At 41.8% G+C, this 27,751-nt stretch overlaps 1 protein-coding gene across 3 annotated transcripts in view; it reads right to left on the bottom strand.

The window, feature by feature from the left end:
• RGL1 (ral guanine nucleotide dissociation stimulator like 1) overlaps positions 1-13,936 on the bottom strand; it is a 110,946-nt gene extending 97,010 nt beyond the window's left edge. For all 3 annotated transcript variants that reach the window (XR_008597019.1, XM_054979344.1, XM_054979345.1), the window contains exons 1-2: positions 13,777-13,936; positions 12,637-12,747 (exon numbers count right to left, since the gene is read on the bottom strand). Coding sequence is in view for 2 of the 3 variants with exons in the window: in XM_054979344.1 (XP_054835319.1) it covers positions 12,637-12,747; positions 13,777-13,803 (138 nt within the window). In the remaining variant the exon portion in view is untranslated. The remainder of the gene's footprint in view (positions 1-12,636; positions 12,748-13,776) is intronic.
• Positions 13,937-27,751: the final 13,815 nt, after the last annotated feature.

Raw genomic sequence — 27,751 nt, 5'->3', positions numbered from 1 at the left:
GGAAACCAGAGTTTTGAAAAGGTTGTGGAAGGTTACAGTAGGGTAAATACTTATTCTTTAAAGGGTCTTTTGTAAAGCAAGGAAATTAAGACTGGCTTTTGAAGGCACTCAATCAAAAGCTTTTAAAAACTGACGTCAGATTATTAGAACTGCAATAACAACATGTCATAAATAGGTATACAAAAAGGACTTTGCATTTTCTTGCCATTAAACCCTCCCCCCCCCCGCTCTAGTTTTTATGCTACTGTATCTGGGGGATGCAAACTGCAGTAGCCACTGTAAATTCTAGTACAAACAGGTCAATTCCCAGCATAGGTCAAACTCTCTCCACACTGGTACGAGAACTGCTATTATACACCATGTCAGATTATAAAATATATTTTTTAAATGTTGGTCAGATCTCAATTGTTTCAAAGGAAGCGGCAGCAATTCCCATGACAAGCAATTTCAGCATATCTTGAAAACAGAAGATTCTGTTCCAAGTCTTCTAATGGAGGAACACAGCCATTAAATGTCATGCAGGACTAGAAAACCACAGGCATCAGTGTTTATGGAGTCCTGGAGATACGGCCTTCCAGAATGAAAGAGAGTACACTCCTTAGATTGCAACTGACCTTGGCAGTCAATAAATCATGTCCTAGAGCACTAGCTCTGGAACTTAGATAGCAAACTGCTCACCTGGGAAATTCTGTTTTGTTTTAGTTCCTGAGACCGTGATTAGGAATCAGATAGAATCTGTACAAGTGAGGTTCAGCAAAAAGAAGCTCTGAGACATCATGTTCCAGAGCAATTACTTAAAACCTAGTCTGGAGCAGACCAATCCCACAGCCCTCTTTGAAGAAGTGATTTGATGACCAGCTGTCCTGGGGTAGTATGCTTCAAGTGAAGAATTTACATCCACACCTTCCCTCCCCAATCACCTAGGGCCATGCACTCCCCAGTAAGTGCTTGGCTAAGGTGACAAAAGTTCATCCAGTGACATCAGAACGTGTGGCTTTAAGGTAGGGCTTGTCTTCATTGTTTACTTATTAAACAATGGGTGCCCTACAACTCAGAGGGGATTAACTCTCAGCTAATGGTGTAGAGCATCAACGTTATAGTTCAGCCTTGCAAATACATTCAGAAAGGTTGCTGGCCCGTAATATGCTTCGTCAGCCTGATTGCCCACCTACACCTACTTACCCAAATAAGCTAGATATTCTGGATATACCTGAATAATACTAAATGTGCTCATTTTCTAGGGGGAACGCACAGGAACGCAGTTCCGGCAGTTCCCCAAAGAGATCACATGTCAGGTGGCCCCACTCACCTGACTCAGCCATTTTGGGCCTGTTTCGGCCTGGATTGGGGCCAAAACAGCCTGGATCGGGCCTCTGACAGGTGGTAGATCACTCTCTCGTTCATCAGTGGCCCGATCCTGACCATTTTGGGCCCCCTTTCAGCCTCTTTTTGCCATTTTGGGCTTAATTTCGGCCCTGAATGGCCAGGATTGGGCCCAAAACAGACAGAATAGGTGATGTCAGGGGGTGTGGCATATGCAAATCAGTTATACTAATGACACACTTCCGGTGATGGCAAGAGGTGTGGCATATGCTAATGAGTCATGCTAATGAGCTCTTTTTCTACAAAATGACCCCTCTAAATAGATATTTTTCAGGTATATATTTGGCTCGGGGATACCAAATTGCACATTTCTACCTACTTACGCTAGAACTCTGTCTAAAAGGCCAAAACAACTTTTGTACAGCCTCCTTTCCTGTGCGTGGCTTACCATAGGAAACTAAGCAAGTGTCTGCTTCCAAGCCTGCTATAAATCTAAAATTTCCAGTCTAAAATGACAGAATTCTTAATGCATACCTGCAATTTCATTTTATTAGTTAAAACAAAGAAAACAGAGCTCTGAAACCAATGGCTTGCAAAATAGCATTGCATTTCCATTAATATCCGTACTAGGATTTCTGCTTTTTTCTTGGATGCTTCATTGAACTGTCAATGCAAGTAAAATTCCAGGAAGAACTAAATCCCACTCCAAGTAATTTCCAGGTCATATAACTCAGGGGCAGAGCACTTGCTTTGCTTACTAGAAGCTCACAAATTCCATCTCTGACTCCTCTAGTTTAGAGGACCTTATGCAACAGGACTGAAAAGACTTTGGAAAGTTACTTCCAAGAGCAGAGGAACAGCCCTGGGGATGGACCAAGGGTTCCTAAAGTAGCTTCACACATTCAATACTTATACCTGATCCATCTTCACAAAACCTCAGCCAGCAATTGAACTCTCTTATCTACAAGGGAAATTAATTTTCCATTCACCTCTCCCAAGCTATTTTTTAGGACTGTCAAAGAGAACATTAGTTCCAAGTGTTTCAGTGTGGGCTTTGGATATGGAATATCACCTGAAGGGAAAAGTTTAATTCACATGTTTATGGGTTTCTGTGTAAATTTCCTAGCATAAGCTCATTGTCAATTTATGTGACTGCCGCTGTACTAAACAGCCAAGAACACTGTCATATCTAGTATTCCATACATGAGGCAAGTATTCATAATCTAGAAGAGAAACAAAACTCCAAGATTTTGAAAAAGAAAAGAAAATCTCTTATATAAAGTAAAGGAGTAATGCAACATTCCAGAGTTCTTTAGACACAAAAATACCATAAATGTGTAAGCTAGAAATATATTACTTGACATTTCTTCCACCTGCAGTTTGATATTGTTACCAAGGCCTAACTACATGATAGGCTTTTCCCAGTTAAGTCCCCTTGATTTGTGGTGCACGTTGTGCACCTGTGTAGCTTTTTATGCACTATCAATGCAACACCTTTGCATATTAAAAGAGGAACTTGAAACAGATAGATACCCAAAGAGATAAACCTACCAGAGAGAACCATCACATCAAAAGATTTAGTTGTGCCTAAAAGAGTGCAGATTCGTTTCCCCAGGAAAAAAAATAGACACACACAAACAGACAGACATATATATGTATAAATGTTCCACAGGAAACTGAGATTACAAAGAATGCTCATTTACAACTGACAAGGTAAAATAAAGTAAATAAATAAAACTGATCTTAATGCCTGTGTTGGGAAGCCAGATTTCAGCCTCACTGAGACAAAGGTGGGAAAAAACCCTTTTGAAAACTGCTACAGTAAATTACCTTGCATTCTACTCTCAAGTACTGAAGGTAAGTATAGGCCAGAGTTTGTTCTCAAAAGTTACTGATCATTTATACGATGGGAGTAAATCAGTTCCATATTTCGTGAGAACCACAAACCCCCACAATATTAAATAAGAAGTTATTGCAAGCAGCAAAAAAAAAAATTACAAAGAATATGACTAAGAGCATTCTCTATGGATAAAGCAGTTCAGGAATTTGGCAATTATGTATCAACTCTTATTTATTGGGGGAGAAGAAGAATGCTATAACTTGCAAGTATTTTTGCTCTTGGAAGCCCTTAAAAGTCACATGACCTCAATAAAGGAGTCTTCTTAGAAAGGGGTGTGTGTGTGTGAAGGGGTTTGCTTCAGTTGCATGGGTGCAGAAATGTTTAGCTGCCTGTCTTCTTCTTTTGCAGACCATTCTTGCCATGACGAGACCACTGGGACAGATTGCTATGAATGCTTTCTGAAGCCAAGGAAGTGTGTTGAAGAGAGAAAACATCTACAACCCAAGAGCCCAAACAAACCAAATTAGTCTTCACATTACAGAGATATTCTTTTACAATTCAGGATGACAAGATCTTCAATATTCAGTGGAGGGACTCCATTATACATAAAATGGAGCACAGTGCAACACAATAAGATGTTAACACCGCACACAACCAATAAAATCCAGGGCAGGCTTAGGTAATATCAGATGCAGTGAGAACAGGGCAGGCCTAGCGCCAAGCCAAAGTATACTTCCTTCTGTATGTTTCCTATTATTTTATTTTACATAAGTGAATGACTATGAATATAAGGTCATTCACTTATAGCTATGAATATAAAAGTAATTCACTTTTACATATGTGAATGACTATGAATATATAAGAGAATTACTATGGGTGAAACATAAAGTGCTTTAATGGGGGGTGGGGAGAAGGACAGAAAGGAATTTTAGGAAAGGAGACAGACAACTCCAGAGAGATCGTGGAAGGTATCACTGAGAAAATGAGAGAGCCAAGGAAGTCTTGGCTTAGAGTTGGAAATAAAAAAAACTGGAGAGGTGGGATACAAGAAGGGATGAATTGGAAAGGAATAAGACAAGAAGGCTGGAGTCCCTTCTTCTCACTTGCTATGGCTTGATAGAAAGTAAAAGAAAGTTGTTTTATATTTCTCATTCGAGATTTTAAATTCCTTCCCTTAGAAAAGGGACACACGATAAAGAAGAATCAACCTTAATGTTAAGGAGATAGCTGATGGCATCAGGCACCACTTTGGGTTCGCCGAGTCTGACTTGGGAAACTCCTCGAGACTTAGGGGTGGTACCTGGAGAATGCAGATTTTGAGGAGTGGGTGGAAGAAGCTCATCAGAGATGTGTTGCCATAGATTCTTCCTTCCAAAGCTGCCATTTACTCCTGGGGAACGCATGTCTACAGTGTGGAGATCAGTTGCATTTCTGGGAGAACTCCACCCAAAGCACAAAGGTCTCACTGAACATATGCTGAAATCTGTGTATTGTAGGCATATATAAAGTTGCTCTGTCTGGAAAGCTGTTTTTTATGTCCTTGTTGGGGCGGGGGGGAGCATTCAATGATACTCTTGTGTACTTAGGGCAAGGAGTCATGGACTATGGGTTAAGAACCACAGTGCTAAGAAAAAGGACCCACTCGCTCACAGCAAGACCACCAGCTTGTGTTCCTCTTTAACACAACATTTAAGTATTTGTGTACTTTTTAACGATGGGATGGGACATGAAATTGCTCAGGCAACTTTCATCAACAAACAATCATTGATTTGGGCTTTCCTCTACTTTTAGGGAAAATGTCTCACAGCACGGAATAGTCACTCCAAGAGCTAAAGTTCTTATAACCACAGAGGGAAGCTTCCAGTAACCGAAAGTCAACATCATACTGAAAGAAACTGTATGTCTCAGCACAAAGCAAGGCTGAGTCAACTCTTAGCAGGTTTTAATTAGTATGTCCTGGAAGTCAAGAAAAAACAAATATATGTACTCTTAAGTTGCTAAGGGACAAAACTTAAAGTTACTAAGGGCCATGTGCAACCACTGCAATGCGGGGGGGTGGGGGTGGGGTGGGAGGCTACTGTAGGTAGCATATCCTTCAACACTACAGGCACCTCTGTTTCCACCTCTGAAATGTTGGAGACATACCTTCCAATACTGGAGCACCCCAGTTTTCATTTCTGAAATGTTGGAGATATACCCTGCAACACTGGAGCATTCTTGACTTCATATCTCAAATACCAGAAGTGTGACAAGTTACGAATTTAATCATACGAGGAAAAGTAAATGTAATGGTTTATTGCCGAACAAACCTAGTATTTTCTTAGTTTCCCTTAATGCTCTCTAACTCTTCCTGGCTTCAGTTTCTCCCATCTAGCCAGCAGGGATCCTCCGCAAATTCCCATCTAATATGTTCCTTATAATGACATGCGTCTAAATTCTAGGAGTCCCTATAGGAAGCCTGCCCACACAGACACTGAAGCACTCCCGTCTTCATCTCTGAGATAAATGGAAGTCAACATTTCATAGATGAAAATAGAGGTATTCCAATGTATTGAGACACTCTCTTATTTTTAGACTATGGGTCACTCTCTGTGTGATTCTGCACATACATTTACAGTACACAAACTACCAGGGCAGCACAAGGACTTACAGGAAGCATCTCATTTCTCCTCCCCCACTATTTCCTCTTTTCCTTACCTGGCAGCCCACTTAACCCCCCCTCCCTTTTTCTGCTTCCTTCTCTGTTTCCCATCCACCAGCCAACCTACATTTATCTGCAAACCTGTATTCAGCTTACCCTTCTTTCCTCCTTTTGGTAGCCTTTACGCAGGAAAACTATGGCCCAGCTGCACAGTGCTCATCATTGGGCCAGGCTCGGTTGCATAATGGACTTGCAAGCAAGGATTTATAAGCAATGCCTCACTTTCCCCTGTATGCCTCCTCCCCACACTATTTTCTCTCTCCATCTTCCTTGCAACCCCCATATCCTACCTTTCCCTGCTACCTTTTCTCCTTCCCATCAACCAAACAACCTTCCTTTTATCTGTCCCCCATCATTAGCTATATTAATTACTTTACTTACTTACAACCCTGTGAGGTAGATTAGGCAGAGAATGTGTAACTGGCCCAAAGGTGCCCAGTAAGCTTCCATGGCAGTGTGGTGATTCAAACTTGGGTCTTCCAGATCTAGGGCTGCCAGATACCCCTGTGGGGACGGGGGATCCTCTGCTCCCACCATCCACCCCCACACACAACCACTCGGCTGGCCAACGGGAGGGAAAGGTGGGAGAACAGGCTTCCTGGACACACTCCCGGGGCAGCATGACGATGTCACTTCCGGGAGATGTCGTTGCTCCCACACTTCGCAACAGGCCAATTTACGTGAAGAGGAAGAAAAAGGTGGGCAAGGGGACTTGGCAGCCCTACCCAGATCCTAATCTAAAGTGCTAACCACTATACCATAGTGGCTTTTGTGGGATTGCTGCTGTTGAACAGCAGGCCTGAGTAAGTCATGCATGTCATGTGCTATTCAAGTTTCCCAGTGGTTGCTGCCAGGCCTGGCCCCAGTGAGTCCTTCCTCAAAGACCAAAACAGTTCTGGTAAGAGCCCTGCCCCCCTCCTGAATTTTACTGACAGAGAGCAAGGCTTGAAGGCTGGCAATACTATTGTGGTTGCCCAGCGACCCCCACAATGGCCACTGCAGATGGCATTTGTTTCTTAAAGCTACACACACTGCTTCTATTATTTCAGTTTTTTAAATGAAAAAAAAAATGCATTTTTTATAGATTTCAGACTTTTCTGCAAATCTGAGGCTTTTTTCAGGTTTGGAGAAAGAATTGTCTATTCATGGCTTCAGTCTCTGGCTTTAAATATCCACAGATTTGGCTATGTTGAGAATTAGATATATATTGATGATGTATGTGCACTAGAATAAAGATGCACCCCCCCACCCCCATCTCTAAGGTTTAACTTGTAAAGAGTTATGGAAGTGAGCTAAAAGCTGAAGGGATTTAGCACACGTATCATACTAAGCAAAAATTTTAAAGGCATTTTCAACATCTTTCAAAGACACAGCTTTCACAGGGAAGACAGCAAAGACTCGTTCAGAGGGCAAGACTAGATCTACCGGGTTTAAATGACAGGAGGGCAGATTTAAGATGAACATTTGGAGAAACTTCCTCAGTTGTTTGAAACTGGAACCAATTACCCAGTGGGGTGATGATGACGAGCTCTCACTTGCTGAGAGAGTTCAAGCAGAGACTGGACAACCGTCTGTCAGGAAAGCACTAGGCTGGGATTTCCTGTATTGATCAGGGGGTTGGACTAGATGCTGTAAACTCCTTTCCAACTCTAAGACTTTATGACAGAGATGCAACTGAGGCACAACATTTTTCCAAGAGAGTATATGGCGAGTAAGATGGCTCAAAAGAGAGAGAACACAGGAAGAAACGTGGCCCACCATAACTGAGTGGGTCTCACCCACTGTCTCAGAGGGGTGCTCACACAAACTCTTCTTACATTCTCCCAACTTATAAACAAAGCAGGAATTGCAGCTTCATTAGAAAGAAAATGTTGCCACGGTTAAATAGTTAATTTGGGCGATATGTTTTGGTGGATACATTTCAATGCGGAGATACGTAGGCTTTCAAATGATAATTTCCTCATAAGGCAGTGAGAAAAACAGCAGAACTTCTATGATATAGAAAATCACATTTTGTTACTGAAGAACCACCTTATTTGGAGTAGCCAAAGACCTGTCATTGTGGTTAACCAATCTCTCTTGCTTAAAGAGTTAACTTCTTTCTGTACACAGCAGGGGTGGTTCTACCATGAAGTAAGGTGAAGCTAGACACACGGACAGCAGAACTGGAGAAGCATCAAATTTCCTTCTATTGCTGCGTCTGCCATAGTTCACCTTGCTCCATTTCTATCTCTTCCTTGCCCCCTCTCCTTGATATGCCATTTTTCTCCCTCCCTCCACCAGCATCGTCCCCCTCTCCTTTCACTCAAGCTGCCCCATCATCTCCCTACTCTTCCAATAAGGACAACCTAGCAGAAGAACCAAACACTGCTCCTTTTCTTCTCAGAGGAAGATGGAACATCTGTAGCTCCACCATTGCTATCTGAGGGCCAAGCTACAAGTGACGAATGACACTTGAACGGCAAGTGGATCGAGTGGAGCGCAAGTGAACAGGGAGAAATACACTTGCCATTCAAGTGTCATTTGTCACTTGTAGCTTCGCCCTTAGGCTGTTCTTCTCCCTTGGTTCCCAACTGGTCTAGCTAGGAGGCTGGTCCAGGGTTTCCCACATTTCCCCAAGGAGAAAGACAAGGAGAGGAATAGGAACCCACTTCCTTCAGTAGTCTCTAGTTTGTGTTAGGTTAGAGTTAGCAGCACATGGGGAAATAGTTTGTTTTACAGAAGGAGGGGGTGCATTTTGAAAAACCACTGTAGGAATCTTGGTGCCACCAGGCCAGACGTGGTTATTTTTCTAGCTGGATCAGGACAAGCTTGCACAAAGATTATTGCAAAATTCTTCTCAGCACCAGAAGTGCTTTCAGTCAAACAAATCTATTTGCATTGATGACTTGTCTGCATCTTTCACTGCCCACTCTTCTTTCCGATGTTCAAGGTTTTAAAAAAATCATCCTTTCTTTTTGCATGTTTTTGTTTCCTTTTGACTACGAAACCATTATTACGATGGGAAAGGCAGTTCTAAGATTAGACAGGAATGCTCAAATTCACTATATTGCCTGTTTGGGATTATCGTGGTATATTCCCCATTAATAAGGGAAACCAGAAATCCAAGCAACCCTGCTAAAGTGGAGGAAGGGCAACTAATCTCATTCTGACTGCATTCAAACAAACTAAGTGTCCCACCCCCCTCTGATTCACCTTCCGTTTCTGACCCTATCTACTCCTCCCACAGAAGTGAAGGGTCCCCCATCAAGCTTTATAAGGAGACTACAGTTTAGGAGACTACTGAGATAGGAACAAAGACCACCCCAAACACAAAAAGTTGATTTTTGATTTTGACCATTTAGCCAGGAAACTCAAATACTTCAAGCCAGAAAAGATTCAGCTGGTAAAGCTAGACCCTTCTACTTCCAATGACTTATTATCCACAACATCTATGCAAATTAACTGTGTACCACTAATATATGTAAATTAATTGTTGACGCTCTGCCTCAAGTTGCCTCTCTAGTGCAATCTGCCAAACACAGGTTTCAAAAATTTGACTACAAAATTGTTTTTTAAAATCTTCAATTACTTGACTTAGTGCCCTTCTCTGCGGCCTTGCACCCTAGCAAAAACTGCCATCTGTGAAAAAATATTCAAATATTTTTATTTTTTTTCACCATCCCTACAAACAGGAGGCATCGATGGGAAATTTGCCACCCATAGAAGGAAGCAGATTTGAAATCATCTGTTCTGTTGAGAACACTGCGTACTCCTTGAGAATATGAAAAGGGAGAAATTCTCAGCACTATCTACATGCAGGGCAAAGTTTACTTATCTCGCCCAAGGATGGTGCTGTACAACACTGCAGCTCCTGACAACGATTGTGTTTAAATTAAATCTCAAGGCAGTCAGTAATCTAAAGATTCTTGGAACTATATGTAGATTTATTTTTTTTAAAGAAAAAGATGTCTTACAAAACAGCAAGAATTCACAAGCTCAGCTTCCACATAATGGGCATTTTATAATTACAACACGCTGAGATAGATAGTTTTAAAACATCTTTGTAAAATTTATTTTTAGAATTTCTAGGCTGTCTTTGTGTACTCAAGGTGGCTTACAAATGATTAAATATTTAGCACTGTCACTAATAATTAATTTATTCATATATCCCATCTTTCCACCTGATGGGCACATGAGGCCATGGATAGCAACGAAGTCGCAACACCCTTTCAATATAAGACACTATCTATAAAACAGTATCATTTTATAAACAAAATGCAAATCCCAACATAAAGCACATTGTAAACCATATCCGGACAGGGCATATCTATCCAGGACAAGTCTTCTGGCTTTCCGTAAATGATGCAAAACCGCATTATTCAAGAGGGCTTTTGACTCAGATAGGAAGGCTGTACTGTAAGGAAGGCTTCAGACTTTACTTCTATGTACTGTCTGTTGCTGTAAGTATGATCCTACTGGGTAGTTTATATGTTGTTTGTTATGTCAGAATGGCATACGCTCTGTTTAGCATTCCTTCAACTCTGTGTTAGATTGCAGCTAGTTTTAAAGCTTTGCAAATTTGTATTTAGGTAAAGGTAGGCCCCTGTGCAAGCACCGAGTCATTACTGACCTATGGGGGGACATCGCATCACAATGTTTTCTTGGCAGACTTTTTTGTTACGGGGTTGTTTGCCATTGCCTTCCCCAATCATCTACACTTTACCCCCAGGAAACTGGGTACTCATTTTACTGACCTCGGAAGGACAGAAGGCTGAGTCAACCTTGAGCCAGCTACCTGAACCCGGCTTCTGCCAGGATCAAACTCAGGTCATGGGCAGAGCTTGGGCTGCAGTACTGCAGCTTACCACTCTGCACCATGGGGCAGAGTGTATTTATATACACTATTAATGTAATCGTGTATTATTCATGTAATAGTATACACTATTACATTGCTTATTGAAATGTCTTTGAAATCGACTGTACTGACTCCCAATGTATAATTCACCTTCAGTCGCAGTAAGAAAGAAAGACTATAAATAACTTAAGTAAGTAAATAAATAAATAAAAGCACATGGAGCAAGAGGAAGGAACTGCACAGCAGAGGAAAACCTCCTCCATAGATTAAGAGGGGTGCTTCCAAAGGTAAGCAAGGCTTAAGTTTCAAGCCTATGTGTGCAGAAACTGCATCAGACTAATGAGCATAACTTGTTAATTCTCAAAATTGGGGGTGGTCGAGAGAGTAAATGCAATTATAGGGTATATGTCATTATAGGGTATATGAGGAGAGAGGTGTGACCCCTCTTCTTCCACCGTGTCTGGTGCCACATCTCCTTAAGCCTGTAACAATCATTCCAGAGTAACCAACTCTATCAACTGGATCCTCAGTTTTTGTAAATTATCAGCGACACTGAAGAACGGCATAGGCTGCTGCCACCTTGCTAATCCCATTGAATAAGAAAGATGTAGAAAGATTATTCTTTCTCCCCGCCAGGTCAGTGATTAGTGTTGGCAACCTCCTGAATAACTCAGAGCTCTTAATGTAACCTGAATTCATCAGGATTCTAAACCAGGACAATTGAAGGATTCTGAGTAATAGGTAATATTTTATAAATAGCCCAGCTTCTTGTTGGTGTATTATCCTTCTCGATACAATCAGTGGCATGTCTGCCGTTTAATACAAGCAGCTGACCAAGTCGTGTTTTACCCGCCACTGAAGCACAGTCTTTGACAGGGTGAAACACAACCACTATATAACAGCACAAAGTAAAAAATGTGCCTGTGTAGAATAGAAAGAACAAGATTTTGGATTTTGCAACAATGACTTTGCTATCCTTATCGAATTTACATACCATAAAATTGGCATCACCTTCTAGAATACAGGTTTTCAAAGCCTGCTCCATGGAATCCTGGGGTTCCTTGGAAAAACTTATCAAAGATACCCCACCATGCAGATTGGTGAAGTCAAAGAAGCTTCCCTTAAAAAGTCAACTTGCCCACCTCTGCCAATCTTCTTCTACTGTATATTATTCTATATTATGAGCCCTGTGCAGCATGCAAGGTTCCCATAAGAACCAGCAGTTCCTTGACATCAGATTGCAGTGGAAGGAATAATCTGCTCAGACTGATTAAGGGCTATATGAAACACCTGTGAATGTATGAAGCTGTTTTACATGGAGTCAAACCACTGATCTACAAAGTTCCCTACTATATATTTTGTTTGGCAGTCAGAAGAGCAGACATGAGTTCTTTTCCAATCCTGCTACTTGAGCTGTAGCAATCGCATATTTATCCCACCCTATCTTCAAGGAGCTCAGAAGGATCACAACAACAACCCTGCACAGTAGGCCAGGATGAGAAAAAGAGTAACTGACTGTCCTAAGGTCTCCCAGTAAATTTCATGGCAGAGTGGGGATCTTTTAAATAGAGAAGCCAGGGACTGAACCTGTGGCCTTCCATCTGCAAAGCCTCTGCTCTACCTCTTCTCTCTTCTGTAAAGAGACAGGCAAAAGCATCAGAAACTTAAATCCCTTAAACATACTACAATGGGCCTGGTGGGAGGAGTGAGGCACTGAAACTACAGCAACGAAAGCCCTTAAGTCTCATGTCTCATACAAGAGATGAATAACTCAAGTACAAAAGAAGTCTTGCGAAAATTTTGATGTTAAAACCAGGCTTTGGCACGGTTTACAGCACAGCCGCTCTCTCTTGGAATTCAGCTCTTTCAACCAGGACTCCAAAGTCCACCAAGCATTTGCACAAGATGCCAGTGTGGCATTTTTTTTTTACTCACCCCTAGCCATCTCGCTCCTTTATTGGCAGCCTGTTGAATCTGCACTCTTTTCAAGGTGACATGGTAAACCGCTCCTTCCTCTACCTCTTCACCCCAGTCCTGAATTGAGCTCTGCCACAGGAAGAAAAAACAAACACTCCATTTCAAATACTAATAAGAATATTTTCCTCACTAAGCACAAATCTAGGCCAGCTGCTGCATAGCTTGTTCCAAAAGCTGAATGCACAGATGAGCTATACAAAATAAATATAACAATCGCATCAAAAGGCAAGAAACTTTTCAATGGAGGCAAAGCAGAGGGAGATTCTTGGCAAGCTGCCCTTTCCTGTGGTATCAGGAGGACACCCTGAGTTTCCAGTTAGCGTATTATTTTTTTCCAGGACTTTCACATATTTCAAATTTTTACAGTGTCTTTTTTCCCATAAGGAAATACTCCCTTCTTTATCCAACCCCCCCCCCCCCGCCACTAACCCCCGCAACAAGTATTATCACTACAGTTTCAACTGCAAAGCAGGCTGCAATTTTGATGAATTAGAAGGCAGGCAGATCACATTCAAACAGGCATTTAAATTACACTCGCTCTTCATCTGTTAGGAAGTGATGGTCCAAAATAATTTCAGAGGTTTTGTGTATGAAAGCAGGATATGGAAGCATGAGAATGTCTTATAGATTTCCATCCTTTTTTTTTTTAAGTTACAAATGTCAGAACTGGCTTGCATGGAAACAACCATTCTAATCTCTTATGCAACTTTATTTGAAACCTGTGCTGCATCCAACCCCCTTGGGTGGTATATCCTAAAACAAATAAAGCACATGTTTGTTTTTTTTAAAAAAACACCACTCCTTGCAATTCATCCAGGGAGAAAAATATCCTCAGTTTGTCCAGCTAGCTTCCCCCCCCCCCCAGATTTTTTTCTCCTGTCCTTTCCAACACCATGCATGCACACAGAACTCAATTTCTTTCCACATCAGTATCTTTTTAAAAGCAGTAATTCACTATGAGAAAACCCAGTGAAGACAGGGAAACACTTCTCTGGAGACAGAATTCGAGGGTGGGGGGAAACAAACAAGAAAAGTAAATCCAGTCTCCCCAAACAGGAATTCCCCCGCTGTAGAAAAAGAAGAAAACCCTTCCATTACCATTTTAGCTCTCCAAAGCAGTTTCATCCTTAGATTTCTCCTTGCTACATCGGAAGGGCATGATGGGTCCTGCAAAAAAAGGCTTTAACAATCCTCTCACATGCCGCCCTTCAACTCCAGAGGCACCGCTTCTCCCTTGGGCAGCGCGGCGCTCTCGGCAGTCAATTCATCGTGACCACAAAGAGCTGTGAGTGGTGTGCGGAGACACACAGAGACAGACAAACTCCTCCCACACACTCTCTCACACTCACACAGAGGGAGAGTGATGTCAGGTTTTCCTGTTTATGCTTGTGAACTTCAACTCTCTCTTTCTAAGCTTTAGATAGAGAAAGAGTTATCAAGCAAGTAATCTCTCGGCATTTCGAGACCCTCCAAGCCCTCTGAAGTGTATTATCTTATGTTTCCTGATAGGCACCAAGTGCCAAAACAGAAATGTGGGAGGGGGATTTTCCTCCCCCTCTCCGCTCTTCTTTTCTTAACCAAAACGGACAAAGAGGAGGGAGAGGGTTAGCTAAACTTCTATTATCTGGGCGTGTAGACTTGTCTGAATAATTAAATCTGAATGACCCCAACGAGGCAGACAAAATGGAAAGCCGCCTGACTAACAGGAAGGAGCTTATCGTCCAAGACGACCAAAAAAGTACCTCAAGACACCCACCCAACAAAGGCGCTGAAAGTTCACTTCATAATAAAACGTTAATCTTTTCTTTTTCATGTGTGCCATGGGACTCCTTGCCATTGTTTCCCAATCAAAAGTATTTTTAGCTCAACAGTTCAGAGCCAGCCAGGAGGGCAAGGGACCTAACTTTATTCAAGCTACCATGAGGGAGGCGGACTGTAAAGGACAGCGACAGCATTTTCACCCATAAATGATGCTGTCGAGAGGCTCAAACCAGATGTGACGCTGGCAATTCTGTGCTCTCTACAGCATTTGGATGGGGGTGGGGGAGTTGTCTTTTTAAAAATGTAAACAGGCGTTTGGGGCCTGAATTCAAATCAGGAGAGCTGCACAAGGGAAGCGAGGTTTTAAGCCTTCCCCCTGCAGCATTTTACTGACTTGATACAACCCCATGCAGCTATTTTCCCCTATCTTTCTTCACCCATAACTTTGTGGGAGTCTTTATTCCCCATTAACAGAATGCAGAGGAGATTATCAAATGTGTTGTTCACCCCTATTTGTCCCAATCTTCCTCCACCCATATCTTTGGGGGAGGTTCTCTTCCCCATTAACAGAATGCAGAAGACATCATCAAATGTCTACTGCAACAAATGCAGGTTTTACCTGTACTTCAAGGAAAATCTGTTGAAACTGTATGTGGGAAAGCACATTTATACTCAAGATTTTGGGCAAGGAAATTAAACTTCCAAGAGAGGTAACCTAGGAAACACTTTCCAATAGATACGGTTAAAGTGTCTGTTGTGTTATTATGACACAAGATATACAGCCTGTCCTGCAGGTGAACTTTTACTCCATCTTAAATCTCTCTGTGTGACTATTACACCTCTTAGTAGCAATTATGTCTCAGCTCCTCTGCTATACCTTTTCCACCCACGTCGTGATAGTAGCAATTACAGAGTTTACTGTTCAGGTAACTACTCCAGGGTAAAAAATAACCAAGGGATTATTTGAGAAAACAAAGCAAACCCAGGCAGCCATTCAACATTCATTTGTTGAAATGGCACACCATAAATCAATATGAACATATGCTTTACTGTCAATCTGTATCATCCAGGGGGGTTGGGGGGTTGGACATGTATCAATTTTTTCTGCTTATAGTAAAATGTGTATCGAGAATGGGAAAACCCACAGGAAGCAATAGTCAACCTTAGTCACTTTAAACATTTTTTATAAGAATTTTTATATTTTTAAAGTGCAAGTGCTATAAATTAATTTAGTGCATCAATAACAATTATATATCATACAGTTCATAAATATACAATCAATATAAACATTCAATGAAAACATATTCCAGTAGAAAAATAGCAGCAGCAGTCCATTCTTAATCTCAATAAATTCCACTGGAACGGCCATGTACAATAAACCTATTATCCGAACACCGTCTCCGTTGTTATTTCTTCTTCCGTGTCTTTATTTACTGAATTCTTCCAATAAGAAAAAAACTGTGAGGGTGAGGTTGGTGGAAAAATCCTTTCAACGCCCAACGCCCAATCTGGGGCCGACTATAATCCACAGATTTCATGATGTCTTCCTCAAGAGCAACCACTCTATTAAAGATACACATATACATTCAAAAATCTGTCACATCAATCTCCCCATTATAACCCTCATCCTACACTTCTTCGCACACGGCATGTATAAAGAGAATTCACTGGTAGAACATTCCGGTGCTGGCGGCTGTAAATTCTAATGCACGCACTACCTGCTGTGCGTGCATTAGAATTTACAGTGCGTGCATTAGAATTTACAGCCGCCAGCACCGGAATGTGCTGGCGGCTGTACCCCATGAAGTATAATCATTCGGGAACAGAAGCTTCTAAGAGAAAAGTAGCAGTAGCAGACTATAATTGATTTACATGTGGCTTATGACAAAGCACATTGTGCGAAACGGGGCCTAATTTCCAAGCCGGCAAACCCGTTTCTGAAAGCAAGAAAATTGATTTTGGCTTTTCGTTGTGCCTTATATTGGAGTTTTGATAGCAAGAAAATTAAACTCTTTTGTACGTGGTCCTGTTCTTCGGCTTCGTTTCATTTTGTTTGGGACCACCCCCTCTTGGATTTGGTATTCTGAGCAGAGGCAGGTACCTTTGAAATTGTGGCACCGTAGGCAGTCACCTAGTTTGCCTCTATGGTTGAGTCAGCTCTGCTCAAGTATTTCTAGACCTTAAAGTTACGAAGACAGGCCTGATTGTGTAGGCACTGACTCATAAAGTCTCAGAAGCAAGAAGGAGCTCACCAGGGTGTCCAGTGTCTTGAGAGCAGGACTTCAGAACATAGTTTTCTGTGCTTCCCAAATGCCAGCGGAAGCAGTGTAAATGATACAAAAGAAGCACCACACACTTTAGAATGTAAGCTTTTCCTGGCACATAATTAGGTTGTCTTGGCATCTTTTTATTACCATGCAGAGTACCCCCCCCATCTGAATATAGGCCACTTTTCTAAGAAGAGAGCAAATTCCGTAGTGCTGTGATTCTTTTTTTGTCAGCTTTGAAAAACTGTGTGCTGAGTAGCTGCTTGGGCTCTGATTTAAAAGAGAAAGAACAGTGCAATAGCAAAAGGCTAGTTAACCCTTTCTCCCCTTGGACTGCTTTCCTTGTAGAAAATTGCCACTCCCCCAAGTTGCTTTTGATCCATGATAATACAGTATGTATGTATTGGATTATGACTTGAGTCCATTGATTTTACCTGTCTCAGTGCATGGAGCACAACATACCTCTTTTGATGCTCTTGATAGCAAATTTCCAGATGTTCCCCTAATGAAATCCATACAAACAGAACATTTTTGGGTCCCTGTGTCTGCCTAATACCAAACTACTTTACACACACTGTCTGTAGAAGGTTGCAGAGACATTTATTCATAACCAAATAAAACCCAACATATTTTGAGAGACATAACCCAAACATTTGCAGGTTTTTTTTTACTCTAACAAAAGTTGATCTAATAAAAGATGCTGCCTTTCCTGTTTTATAACCCTTTTCTCAAGGACAAATATAGCAACAACTGACTATATTAACCAAGGTATGTTACATAGCTGAATTTGTTCCACCAAATGTGGAAGTATATAACCTGCCCTTACCCAATAGGGCAGCAACAGTAACACATCATCAGTAAGAATCTATTACTAGTGGTTTCCACATACAAAAGGAACTCAGAGACCAACCTTTAGATCCATTTATGCAGTCAGCTGAAAGATGTGGTAAAACTTTTCCTAGACCATACTGTACATGTAGGGTGATTTTCTCTAATCGACTCAGAACCAAGGTACTAGAAAAACTACCATTGCACATATAAATCTCCTAGGGTTTGAGACTTTTGAACATTTGCTATAAAAACAACTCTAGCTTTTTGCATCTAGAACCTTAGTATGGGAGAAAGTTATGCTAATTTTTATATGCAGGGAGGTGTGAGATTTTTGCTTGAATGGGGACCATTGAAATTCAGTGGCCCTCCCCTTGCAGCCTGAAATGGTACAGTCCAAGAAGAACGTGGCATTCTGTTTATCTAATCAAAGGAGTCACATCACTCTCTGACTGTGAAACTGAAACAAGAAATATACATTGCTATGGGTAAGCAATATAGCTTGGTAACACAGTATAAAGACCTGTGAGGATAAGATCTTCTTGCTGGGCTTTAATTTTCAACATTTCCTTCCCCAAATTAAGCACACAAATTACATCTTGCTCGTGTCCTATGAATGGCATCTTTTCCCCGCACTGAACAGTGTGTGTGTGTACGAAATTTTAAAAGTCATGGTAAAAAAAAAAAAACAGAATTAAGACATCAAGTTTTAGATTGAAAGTAAACACATGAATGATAGCTGAATAGCTGCTAAATAGAAACCACCCCTTTGCTTACAATTATAGCATTAAATCCATTCCTAGCCATTTTTACTTCAGTGTTATTTGTTGTCCAATATTATTTTTGAGATTTTACCCTACTCCAAAAACTTGATGAAGATGTTACGACTTTTCCAGCAGAAAACTCTTCACACTTTTACTTCATGCAACCATTTACAATATGTAAATATCATATTTAACAACCATAAGACGGTTGAAAGCTGCTGTAGCATAGTGGTTAAATGGCTGGGCTCTGTGCCAGCACTCTGCTGATTTGACTCCCACTACTGCCATGAACTCTGCAGGTGGCCTTGGATAAGCTACTCCTCTCAGCCCCAGCACCCCAGCTGTATTGTGGGGATAATAGTAACACTGACATTGTTAACAGTTCTGAGTGTGGCACTAATCTGTCCAGAAGAGCAGTATATATGCACATGGTAGTGGTGGTGGTAGTAGTAGTAGTAGTAGTAGTAGTAGTAGTTGTTGTTGTTACTCCTACTACTACTACTACTGTATGGATTAAAAATCTGCACAGTGGGGCCCTGGACTAAGGTATATGTTTCTGAAAACCTGAGGGAAACTCCAAGTTTAGGGGAAAAACCAGAATTTTTGTGAAAAATAATCCAAAACAGTAACAACTCTGTACATGTGCGGGAGGTACTGGGGGGGGGGTGGCTTTTAGGTTGCTCACATCACCCCAACTGGTGCCAAAAAAGGTAGGTTTGGGAGGGGGGAGAATGGAGATAACACAGGGACGGAATGGGAATGGCAGGAGAGGGGAAGGAAGAAAATATCAAACAGGTGAGGCAAGTGGCCAGGAGAAAGGCAGAAATGGCACAGGGTAGTTTAACAGGACAGAAAGTAAAAAAGATAAATAATGGATGAGCAAGGTGGAGGGGGGGGAGAAAAAAAGAGCAAGCACTTATTGGGGGAGCAGAGTCAAAGCAGAGGGAAGAAAGAAAGATGGAGAAGCCAGATGCAACAAGAGTGGAGAGGCGGAGTCATGAAAGGGGGAACAGGATTTCCCCCTTCCCCACAAGTCTACATGGGTCTCCAATTTGCATTAATATTATTTTGGACATTGGGTATCACTCACAGCTTAAAGCATTACGTTCACTCATGAATTTAAATAAATATTTTCTGGCCTACTGGGAGCTATGAATGCAATTGGGATAAAGAGGAATGAAGGAGAGGAGACTTGGTGTCTTTGTTCTCAAATGCCCTCAGTCGGTCAGTCCTAAGGGAAGTGTCCAGATTGACTTGGAGGAAGAGCTTAGATTAGATTATAATAGCCATTGCATTGTTGAGGAGAGACAAAATGGGGAACAAGATAAAAACATAATAGTCTTATCTGATCATCTGTAATGTTTACTTGATTAAAAACAGGGGTTTTATATAGCTCTGGTTTATCTGTTTCCTGGAATTAAAGATTCTTTGAAATAACTCAGAAAGAAAAAATAAGCACACACATGTTTAACAAAATTGCCAGATTCAAAGCCAACTGTTTAATTACTGGTAAGATAAGAGCAAGAAAATCTCAGAACCATTTTTCCAATTCCAGAAAAAGAGAAAACTGTCAGGCTAGGTCATGGGTTTCTCAGCCACAACTACAGTATTATGAAACTTCCTCTCCAAAGAGGCCTACCATGCCAGAATCCAATTTTACAATTCCCTGCCCCCCCATTTCAGAAAGCAAGTAAAAGGTTTTTTGATTAGACAAATGCTCAGGGATCTGTTATAATGGTCTGTTAGAATGGTCAATTTCAATGCTCAAATCTATATGTAATAATAACTACTACTACTACTACTACTACTACTACTGTACTTATATACTGCTCTGTTAGTCAGATTTGTGCCCCAGTCAGAGTAGTGAACAAAATCCGTGTCGTTATTATTCCCACAATACAACTGGGGAGCTGAGAGGCATGACTTACCCAAGGCCATCCGCTGAGCTCATGGCAGTAGTGGGATTCGAACCATCAGAGTGCTGACTCACAATCCATCCACTTAACCACTACTGTACACTACAGCATAAATATGCATCTATGTATTAGGTTATGATTCTTTTAGAAACTTTTGTGAAAGAAAAAGAAGCACATAGTAGACACGCTGCACATGTAGCAAAAACAGCTATCATTGCCAACCGTTATTTTCTGGATCTCACTAGCAAAACAGTATCTGGTGGACAATTAGTACTGGAGGCTGAAAACCATTAGATACAAGTAGTGGATCTGCCTATGTAGATGGTGGCAGCACATACTTCAGAAAGTGGGGTGCTGTGTCCCAGCCACTCTGCCAAGCCACTCCCACCGCTTCTATTGTCTCCATTCACCAAAAGGTCTTCCTACCCACTCCACCCATGGAAGACCCTCCTTAGGGTGTCCAACCTCCAGTGCAGGTGGGGCCTGGAGAGCTCCCTGAATTATAACTGATCTCCAGATGACAGAGATCAGTTCCCCTGGAGAAAATGCCTCCTTTGAAGGGTGAACCCTATGGCATTAGGGTTCACCCCAGGTTCCATCCCCAAACCTCCAGGAGTTTCCCCACCTGGGGTTGGCAAGCCTACTCCTCCTCCTATCAGCCACATTTAGATAAATGGAAACTCCTAAAATGACAGAACAGATACAGAACAGAACAAGACTCGCTGGATAAGACAATAATGCTAGGAAAGGTGGAAGGCAGTAGGAAGAGGAAGATCCAAAATGAGATGGCTTGACTCCTCAGAGGAAGGCACAGGCTCTAGTTTGCAAGATCTGAGCAAGGTAGTTAATGATCGGATATTTTGGAGGTCTCTCATTCATAGGCTCGCCATAAGTCAGAAGCTACTTGACAGCACATCACACACACACACAATTTCAGCAACATGCATCTAAACCAGTAGAATTCAGTCTGTGGGTATGTGACTCTCAGATGGGCCAAGGAGCACCACTTGCTGTGTCATCATAAGCCCCTATAGCCAGTTTGGTGTGGTGGTTAAGAACAGCGGGTCTCTAATCTGGAGAGCCAGGTTTGATTCCCTACTCCTCCACTTGAAGCCACATTATCAATGTGGAGTTTACATGCCAAAAGTCTTCTTTGCTTTTCTAGTGTTGCTTTGCTATCTTGTTTTCCTGACAGATCCTCAGTCTTACCAGACACAACCCTTCAGCTAGAAATGGAGGTGAGGTTTTTTGAAAACACTTGAGGACATGATGAGTTATCCTTGCTTGAGTAACATACACAAAACCTGTTTGACTGGAGATTGAACCTCTCTTTGAACCCAAGCCTAGAAGTAGCAAAACAATGGCACTAAGCAGTGGAAAGAATCCCCTCTTTTAGCACAGGCAAGATCAGAGATCCCACAAAAACTGTCCTTTGCCTTCTTGCCACCCTCCCCCCTGGCCCAGCCTGGCCATTCCCACTCACTGCTCCTCTAATTTTCTGCACACAATTGAAGCCCAGAGCACCTCCACTGATAAAGTCATATCTCTGGCTTCTCTTCCTGTCACATGTTTGCAGGTTAGTGGGTTCCGTGCTGTCTCCTGGAGAAAAAAGATGGGTCCTGGGCTTGTGGAAAATAAACACAACACTTCTCCAAATATTAAGAGCTAGAGATAAAAGGGGGAGAATTGCTTCCTTAGTGTCCTGTTTGTAAACTTCCCCAGTACACAAGCTCAGGATAAGGCAGAAGTGAAGCCTGCGTTCCAAACAGCAAGTCCAGATACCAGCTCGTTTGATCCAGCATCGGCTGCAATGCCCGGTTTTGAGCTGCTTCCATTCCCTGGAACCCAACTTCCCAAGTCAGAAGAGAGACACAGAAAAACAAGTTCAGGGAGCTTCACAGAGCAATGCTGCATGCATTTCCTCTTCCACACAACGCATTTTATAGAGTTTACTGCCACAGGAGTGCTGATGGCCATTAACTTTGATGGATTTAAAAAAACATGTTAGACAAGCTCCTGAAAGGCAGGTCCAACAATAGCTCTGAGCCATGACAGCTACCGAGAATCTCCATGGTCTGACGTAATATATAGCAACTCCTGGGCATGCCCCTGAGCGTCCTTTCATCAGTTGGGTTTTCTACAACAGTCTCTTCTGTTTCCCTTGCCAAAACTGACCACCACCCCCATCCCCATTTCTCTCACTCATGATGACCAGGCAGCTCTGTCCGTGCCTCCCTCTTTAGTTCCTATGCATGCTAAGTCTAATCAGTGGCTCTGGTTAAATCATGAAGCCATCATCTTCAAGAAGCAGAAGAACAAAGGTTCAGCCCCTGCAGCTTGTTGGGAGAAGTGGGTTAAAACAGTTTAAATTCAGATTTGCAATGGATCTTGAATCAATAGAGAGTCAGACTCCTGTTTGCTTTTAAAAATATTTACTTCTAAAGGAAAAAGGTACATGGGGTTCCTACAAAATAAGAAACTCTATAAGCTACATCTTGACACTATGGAGTACAAACTTAAAATGCATGGTCAATGGGGATTCTTCTTTTTCTTGTTCTTCTTGAGTTTTTTGGGAAGGAAGTCACCTGACATTGACCAATAACAGTTTACAAACACACCTCAGTTTCCTGGGCTTTGAATCAGATAAGGCTATTGGCTCTGTACCAGGTTTTCTTCCAGGTTAACACAAGCAACAGAAACACTAGGTAAACACATTAACCCCATAATGACTGAATGTCAGACCTTGCAACATATATTCCAACACAGCTCACCAATCAGCAGCATGCATCTCCAAATGAGTAGAGTGACCAGGCCAGGCCTGAAAACCAGCGAGAGACCAGGTAAGCATGAACAAGAGAGAGCATCAGCAAAACCCAGAAATGACATCATGTCTCTCTAGGAATCACAAAAAACTCTATGATTTTATAGAGATTTCAGCAATTCCTAGAGAGGTATGACATCACCAACTACCATTCTTCTGCCAACCACCAGAGTGCAAGGCCTTGCTGGGGGCAGGAGATCTCCCACCCCCAGCAGTCATTTGACAAACTAAAAAATGAGCCAGGCTGCATTACTTCTTCTACCCTTCCTTTCTTCCATCAAGACACACACTATGCACATATGGATGAGTAGTGAGCATCTGCACCTGTGCATTGCAGGAAGGCTTGGCTAGGATTGCTAACCTCCAAGTGGTGGCTGGAGATCTCTTGGAATTACAGTTTATCTCCATAATGAAGAGATCAGTTCCCCTGGGGGAAATGGATCCTTTGGCAGGTGGGCTCTATGTAGCAAAATATTCATTCTTTGAGGTGCCAAGCCTAGACTGCCCACTCTTGCTTGTGAAATGCCTGGAGATTTAGGGGTGGAACTAGTGAGAAGGGTAGGATTTGGGAAGGGGAGAGATCTCTTCCAGCTATGCTGTAGAGTCTACCCTCCAAAGCAGCCATTTTCTTCAGGGGAATTAATCTCTGTCATCTGGAGAACAGCTATAATTCTGGGAGAGTTCTGGGCCCCACCATAGGCCTGGAGATCTCCCAGAATTGCAACTGCTTTCCAGACAACAGAGACCAGTTCCCCTGGGGAAAAAACTAAGCGTTTTGGAGCCTCTTCTAATCCCACATTTCCCAGGTTCCCCCCCCAAATCTCCTGGAATTCCCCAATCTGGAGTTGGCAACCCAGTCTTGGCACCTCAGAGAATCAACCCCCTTCTTCAGTACAATAAAAAATATCACAGTTTATTTAAGCTTTGAGAATCAGTGCTGGTTCTGCTGAATTTTATCTCCCTACAAAATGGAGGGTTTGGGAATGTGTTATTTATTACATTTTTATCCTGCCCTTCTTTAAACAAACTCAAAACAGAGGATCTGTTCTCCCCCCTCCTCTATTTTATACCCTGAGAGGCAGATTAGGCTAATAAATAGCCAGAAGTCATCCTGTAAATTTCATACGTGGTAATTTGAACCTGTCTCCCCACAAACCTATTAGTCTGCGATACTAGTAACCACTGTGCCATACAAACTCTAGAGTTTAGTACCAGTATTTTTAAAACCAGATCTTACCCATTCTAACTGCAACCCTGTAGATGATGCAGGTTTAGTCTTCCATGTTGCTGAAGAAAGAACTGGAAAGTTTGGCTGAAGCTACTAAAGAGCCAAATGCAGGCCTTCTTTCCCTAATTTTCACTGGCAAGTTAAGTTACTTGTGCGTGCGTGCATGCATAACTTAAGTTGCACATTTTACTAGCTCTGAGAACAAATCTAAACAGTATTCTCAGTACAAGATTTTCCAAGGCTCATGACTTGTTTAATTCAGCCAGAACTCTCAGGCACTTCTCAGTGAGAAACAATTTCCATGCCAATTCTTAGAATGTAACCCCTCACCACTCTGGCAAAAAAATGCAGCAACAATAAGGCAAGAAGGAAATGGGTCATCCCTCTTCCCCATTCTCTCCACATGCAACTTCATTTTCTTACCCAAACTTTCCAAAAATTTTACCAGTTGATAGTAGTCCAAGGGCATAATTCTCTTATCAGTGAATGTCTCCCTTTTGAAATATATGCTTCAGTGTAGGGGGGCAAGAGGGGCAGTCGCCCTGGGTGCATAATTTTGGGGGGCTGCCACGGGGCGCCGCACTGAGGACAGCCTGTGCTCCATGGGAGGCCACCAGTGCTTTCCTGGCTGCCTGCTGCACCAACAGGGCAGTCCCAGGAGCATGCGCATGATTTGCGCACATGTATGTGGAGCCCGGGAATTGCCCTGGGCACCCCAAACCCACGCTACCCTGCTGTGAGGGAAACAAAGTGGGACCCACTTGTGCCAGCCATGCAACCTTTGCTATTATCAATGTTGAGTTTACATGCCAAAAGTGTTCGCTTTCCTAGTGTTGCTTTGCTATCTTGTTTTCCTGACAGATCCTCAGTCTTTACCAGACACAACTCTTCAGCTAGAAATGGAGGTGAGGGGCTTTTAAAACAATTGAGGAAATGATGAGCTACCCTTGCTTGAGTTGAGTAACATACGCAAAACCTGTTTGACTGGAGACTATAGTGGGTCAAAAAAATACTCATATCCCATAAGCACTGGTGGTTCTATCATGTCACCAAATTCTCATGGTATGATATCTCCATCCTCCAAAACTGAACACACACTTCCTCCTAGTTTGGTGTAGTGGTTAAGATCAGCGGGACTCTAATCTGGAGAACTGGTTTGATTCCCCACTCCCCCACTTGAAGCTAGCTGAGTGCCCCTGGGTCAGTCACAGCTCTTCCAGAGCTCTTTCAGCCCCACCCACCTCACAGGGTGATTGTTGTGAGGATAATAATAACATACTTTGTAAACTGCTCTCAGTGGGTGTTAAGTTGTCCTGAAGGGCAGTATATAAATCGAATGTCATTATTAAGTTACTACCTGCACCTGTTGAACTTCAGCATTAAAGTGTCAACTATAAATGCAAGAAGTTGCCATGGTGCTATGGCTGCCTTGTTAGACACTCTTTTCCTGATAGCCTGAACTTAATTGTAAGCTAATTTTCAGTAGCTCTCCTGGTTGATGATCCCTTTCTTGCCCTGTTTCAGGCCTCTTTCTCTACTGAATAACAGCTCTTCTATGTTTCTTATATCTAACTGGCTCCAAGCACAAGGACTTTGTCCCTCCTCATCTTTGCAGGTGCAATCATTCGGCTTACATTTGACTCATTCAGTTCCAGTAACTAGCTAACCCAGCCAAGTAGTTTTATTACTTTCAAAAAGGTCACCCGGTTCAGAAGATTAGTTTTATTCATGCTACAGAGTAGGTAAAGCTCTCCTGGCTTTTCAAATGCCTGTGACTGATTTTCCGAGCTTAAATGCTAAAATTAACTTTTTTGGCTTGGAGTTAGAGGTTTAGATGAAAATATATAAGGGCTATTTTAATATGTGGGTAGATCAATGAGCCCACCAACATTCAAAAACAAATGCCAAAAATCATTTTTATCTTCCTATTTAAGACTTAATTATAAAGGCTTATTCATACATATATTTAAAGAGACCCCACACTGCTTCCCACTAGAGATAGGCACGAACCAGAAAAAAACCGAACCATGTAGTTTGTGGTTCGTCAAATTTCACAAACCACGAACTTTCACAAACCTGCACCTGGTTCGCGAACTGGTTCATTTGGTTCATGAAAAAGTCACATCCAAGTCAGAAAATAATCACTTCCGGGCCAGCAGAAGTTCACTTCCGGGTCAGAAGAAGGTTTGCAGGAAGTCCATCCCCTGTTGCCTAAGAAACTGATTGAGTGGCACCAGGCTGTCTGCAGTGACGAACCAAAAAAAATGAACCAAACAAACCAGCCTAAAGTTCATGGCGGTTCATCAAAAATGGGATCTGACGAACCGTGGTTTGTGAACCATGAACTGGCCTGATTCGTGCTTGATTTTGGTTCATATTTTGGTTCGTGCCCATCTCTACTTCCCACCCACCCCCACCCAAGTAGTATAGCATTAGTTCCAAAGTAATTTGATGGCTCTCACCTATCTTTTCCAGTGGGCCTTTGAGTTAGATCAATGAAAAGGGGTGTATTGGAGAGCAGCACTATTATATTTTATTGATTGTACTTTTCATTGTTCTGATTGTCTGATTGTATTTTACGGTGTTGTAAATCAACTTCAAGGGCTTTTAGTTGAAAGGCGGTATATAAATAAATCAGTTTAAACTAGCCGTAATGTCTTAATTTTCATAAGACTCAGGAGGTCACACTCACAAAAACAACTTTATTTGGGTTAGGACTCAAGGACTGGAGCCATTAGTGGATATCAAGAAAGGATTCAACTATGATCCAGAAATTTTATTTCTAGACAAATGGAACACAATTGAGATCCCTCAAATTAGAAGAGAACTGATTAACATCCTTTTTTGTGGTTGTCAAAAGCTTAATAGCTTCAAACTGGAAAACACTTAAAATGCCTTCAATAGATGATTGGCTGGAAAAAATATGGGACTATTATATACAAGATAAAATATGTGATAGAATATATCAAGCAGAACACTACCCGAAAGAAACTGATTTTACAGCAAAATAGTTACCATTTCTTGACTATATGACAAAAAAAAATAGGCAACCTCCTGAAAACTTATTTTTTATCACTTTAGATCAATGAAATAAAAACAATTTGGTAATAAGAGATAAAGTTAATTACGTCGATTTATTTGACTATTGTATAGTTATATACAAAATATGTACAGAATTTATAAGAATTTATAAGCATTTATATACAGTTAATGTTATGTATACTTATTGTTATCTGCTAGTTATGTACAATGATTTTGCATTAATAAAAACTTTTCAAAGAAAAAAAAAAAGAAAGGATTCAGCTAGAATGCCCCTGCCCAGTTTTAAATGAGGGCATTGCAGTGAGAGCATCCAAGGAAGCAGGCCATCTTTGCTTCAGCAGATTAGAGGGCAAGCAAAGCTGTGATCTGAGCAACAAGTGATCTGAGCAAAGGGAAAATCTGAACTTCCTACCTTCAGCCTGCTTCCCCCATCACCCCAGCTGCAG

The sequence above is a fragment of the Eublepharis macularius genome, chromosome 5 (genome assembly GCF_028583425.1).
Source record: "Eublepharis macularius isolate TG4126 chromosome 5, MPM_Emac_v1.0, whole genome shotgun sequence".
Lineage (NCBI taxonomy): Eukaryota > Metazoa > Chordata > Lepidosauria > Squamata > Eublepharidae > Eublepharis > Eublepharis macularius.
This window is presented reverse-complemented; position numbering and strand designations above follow the sequence as displayed.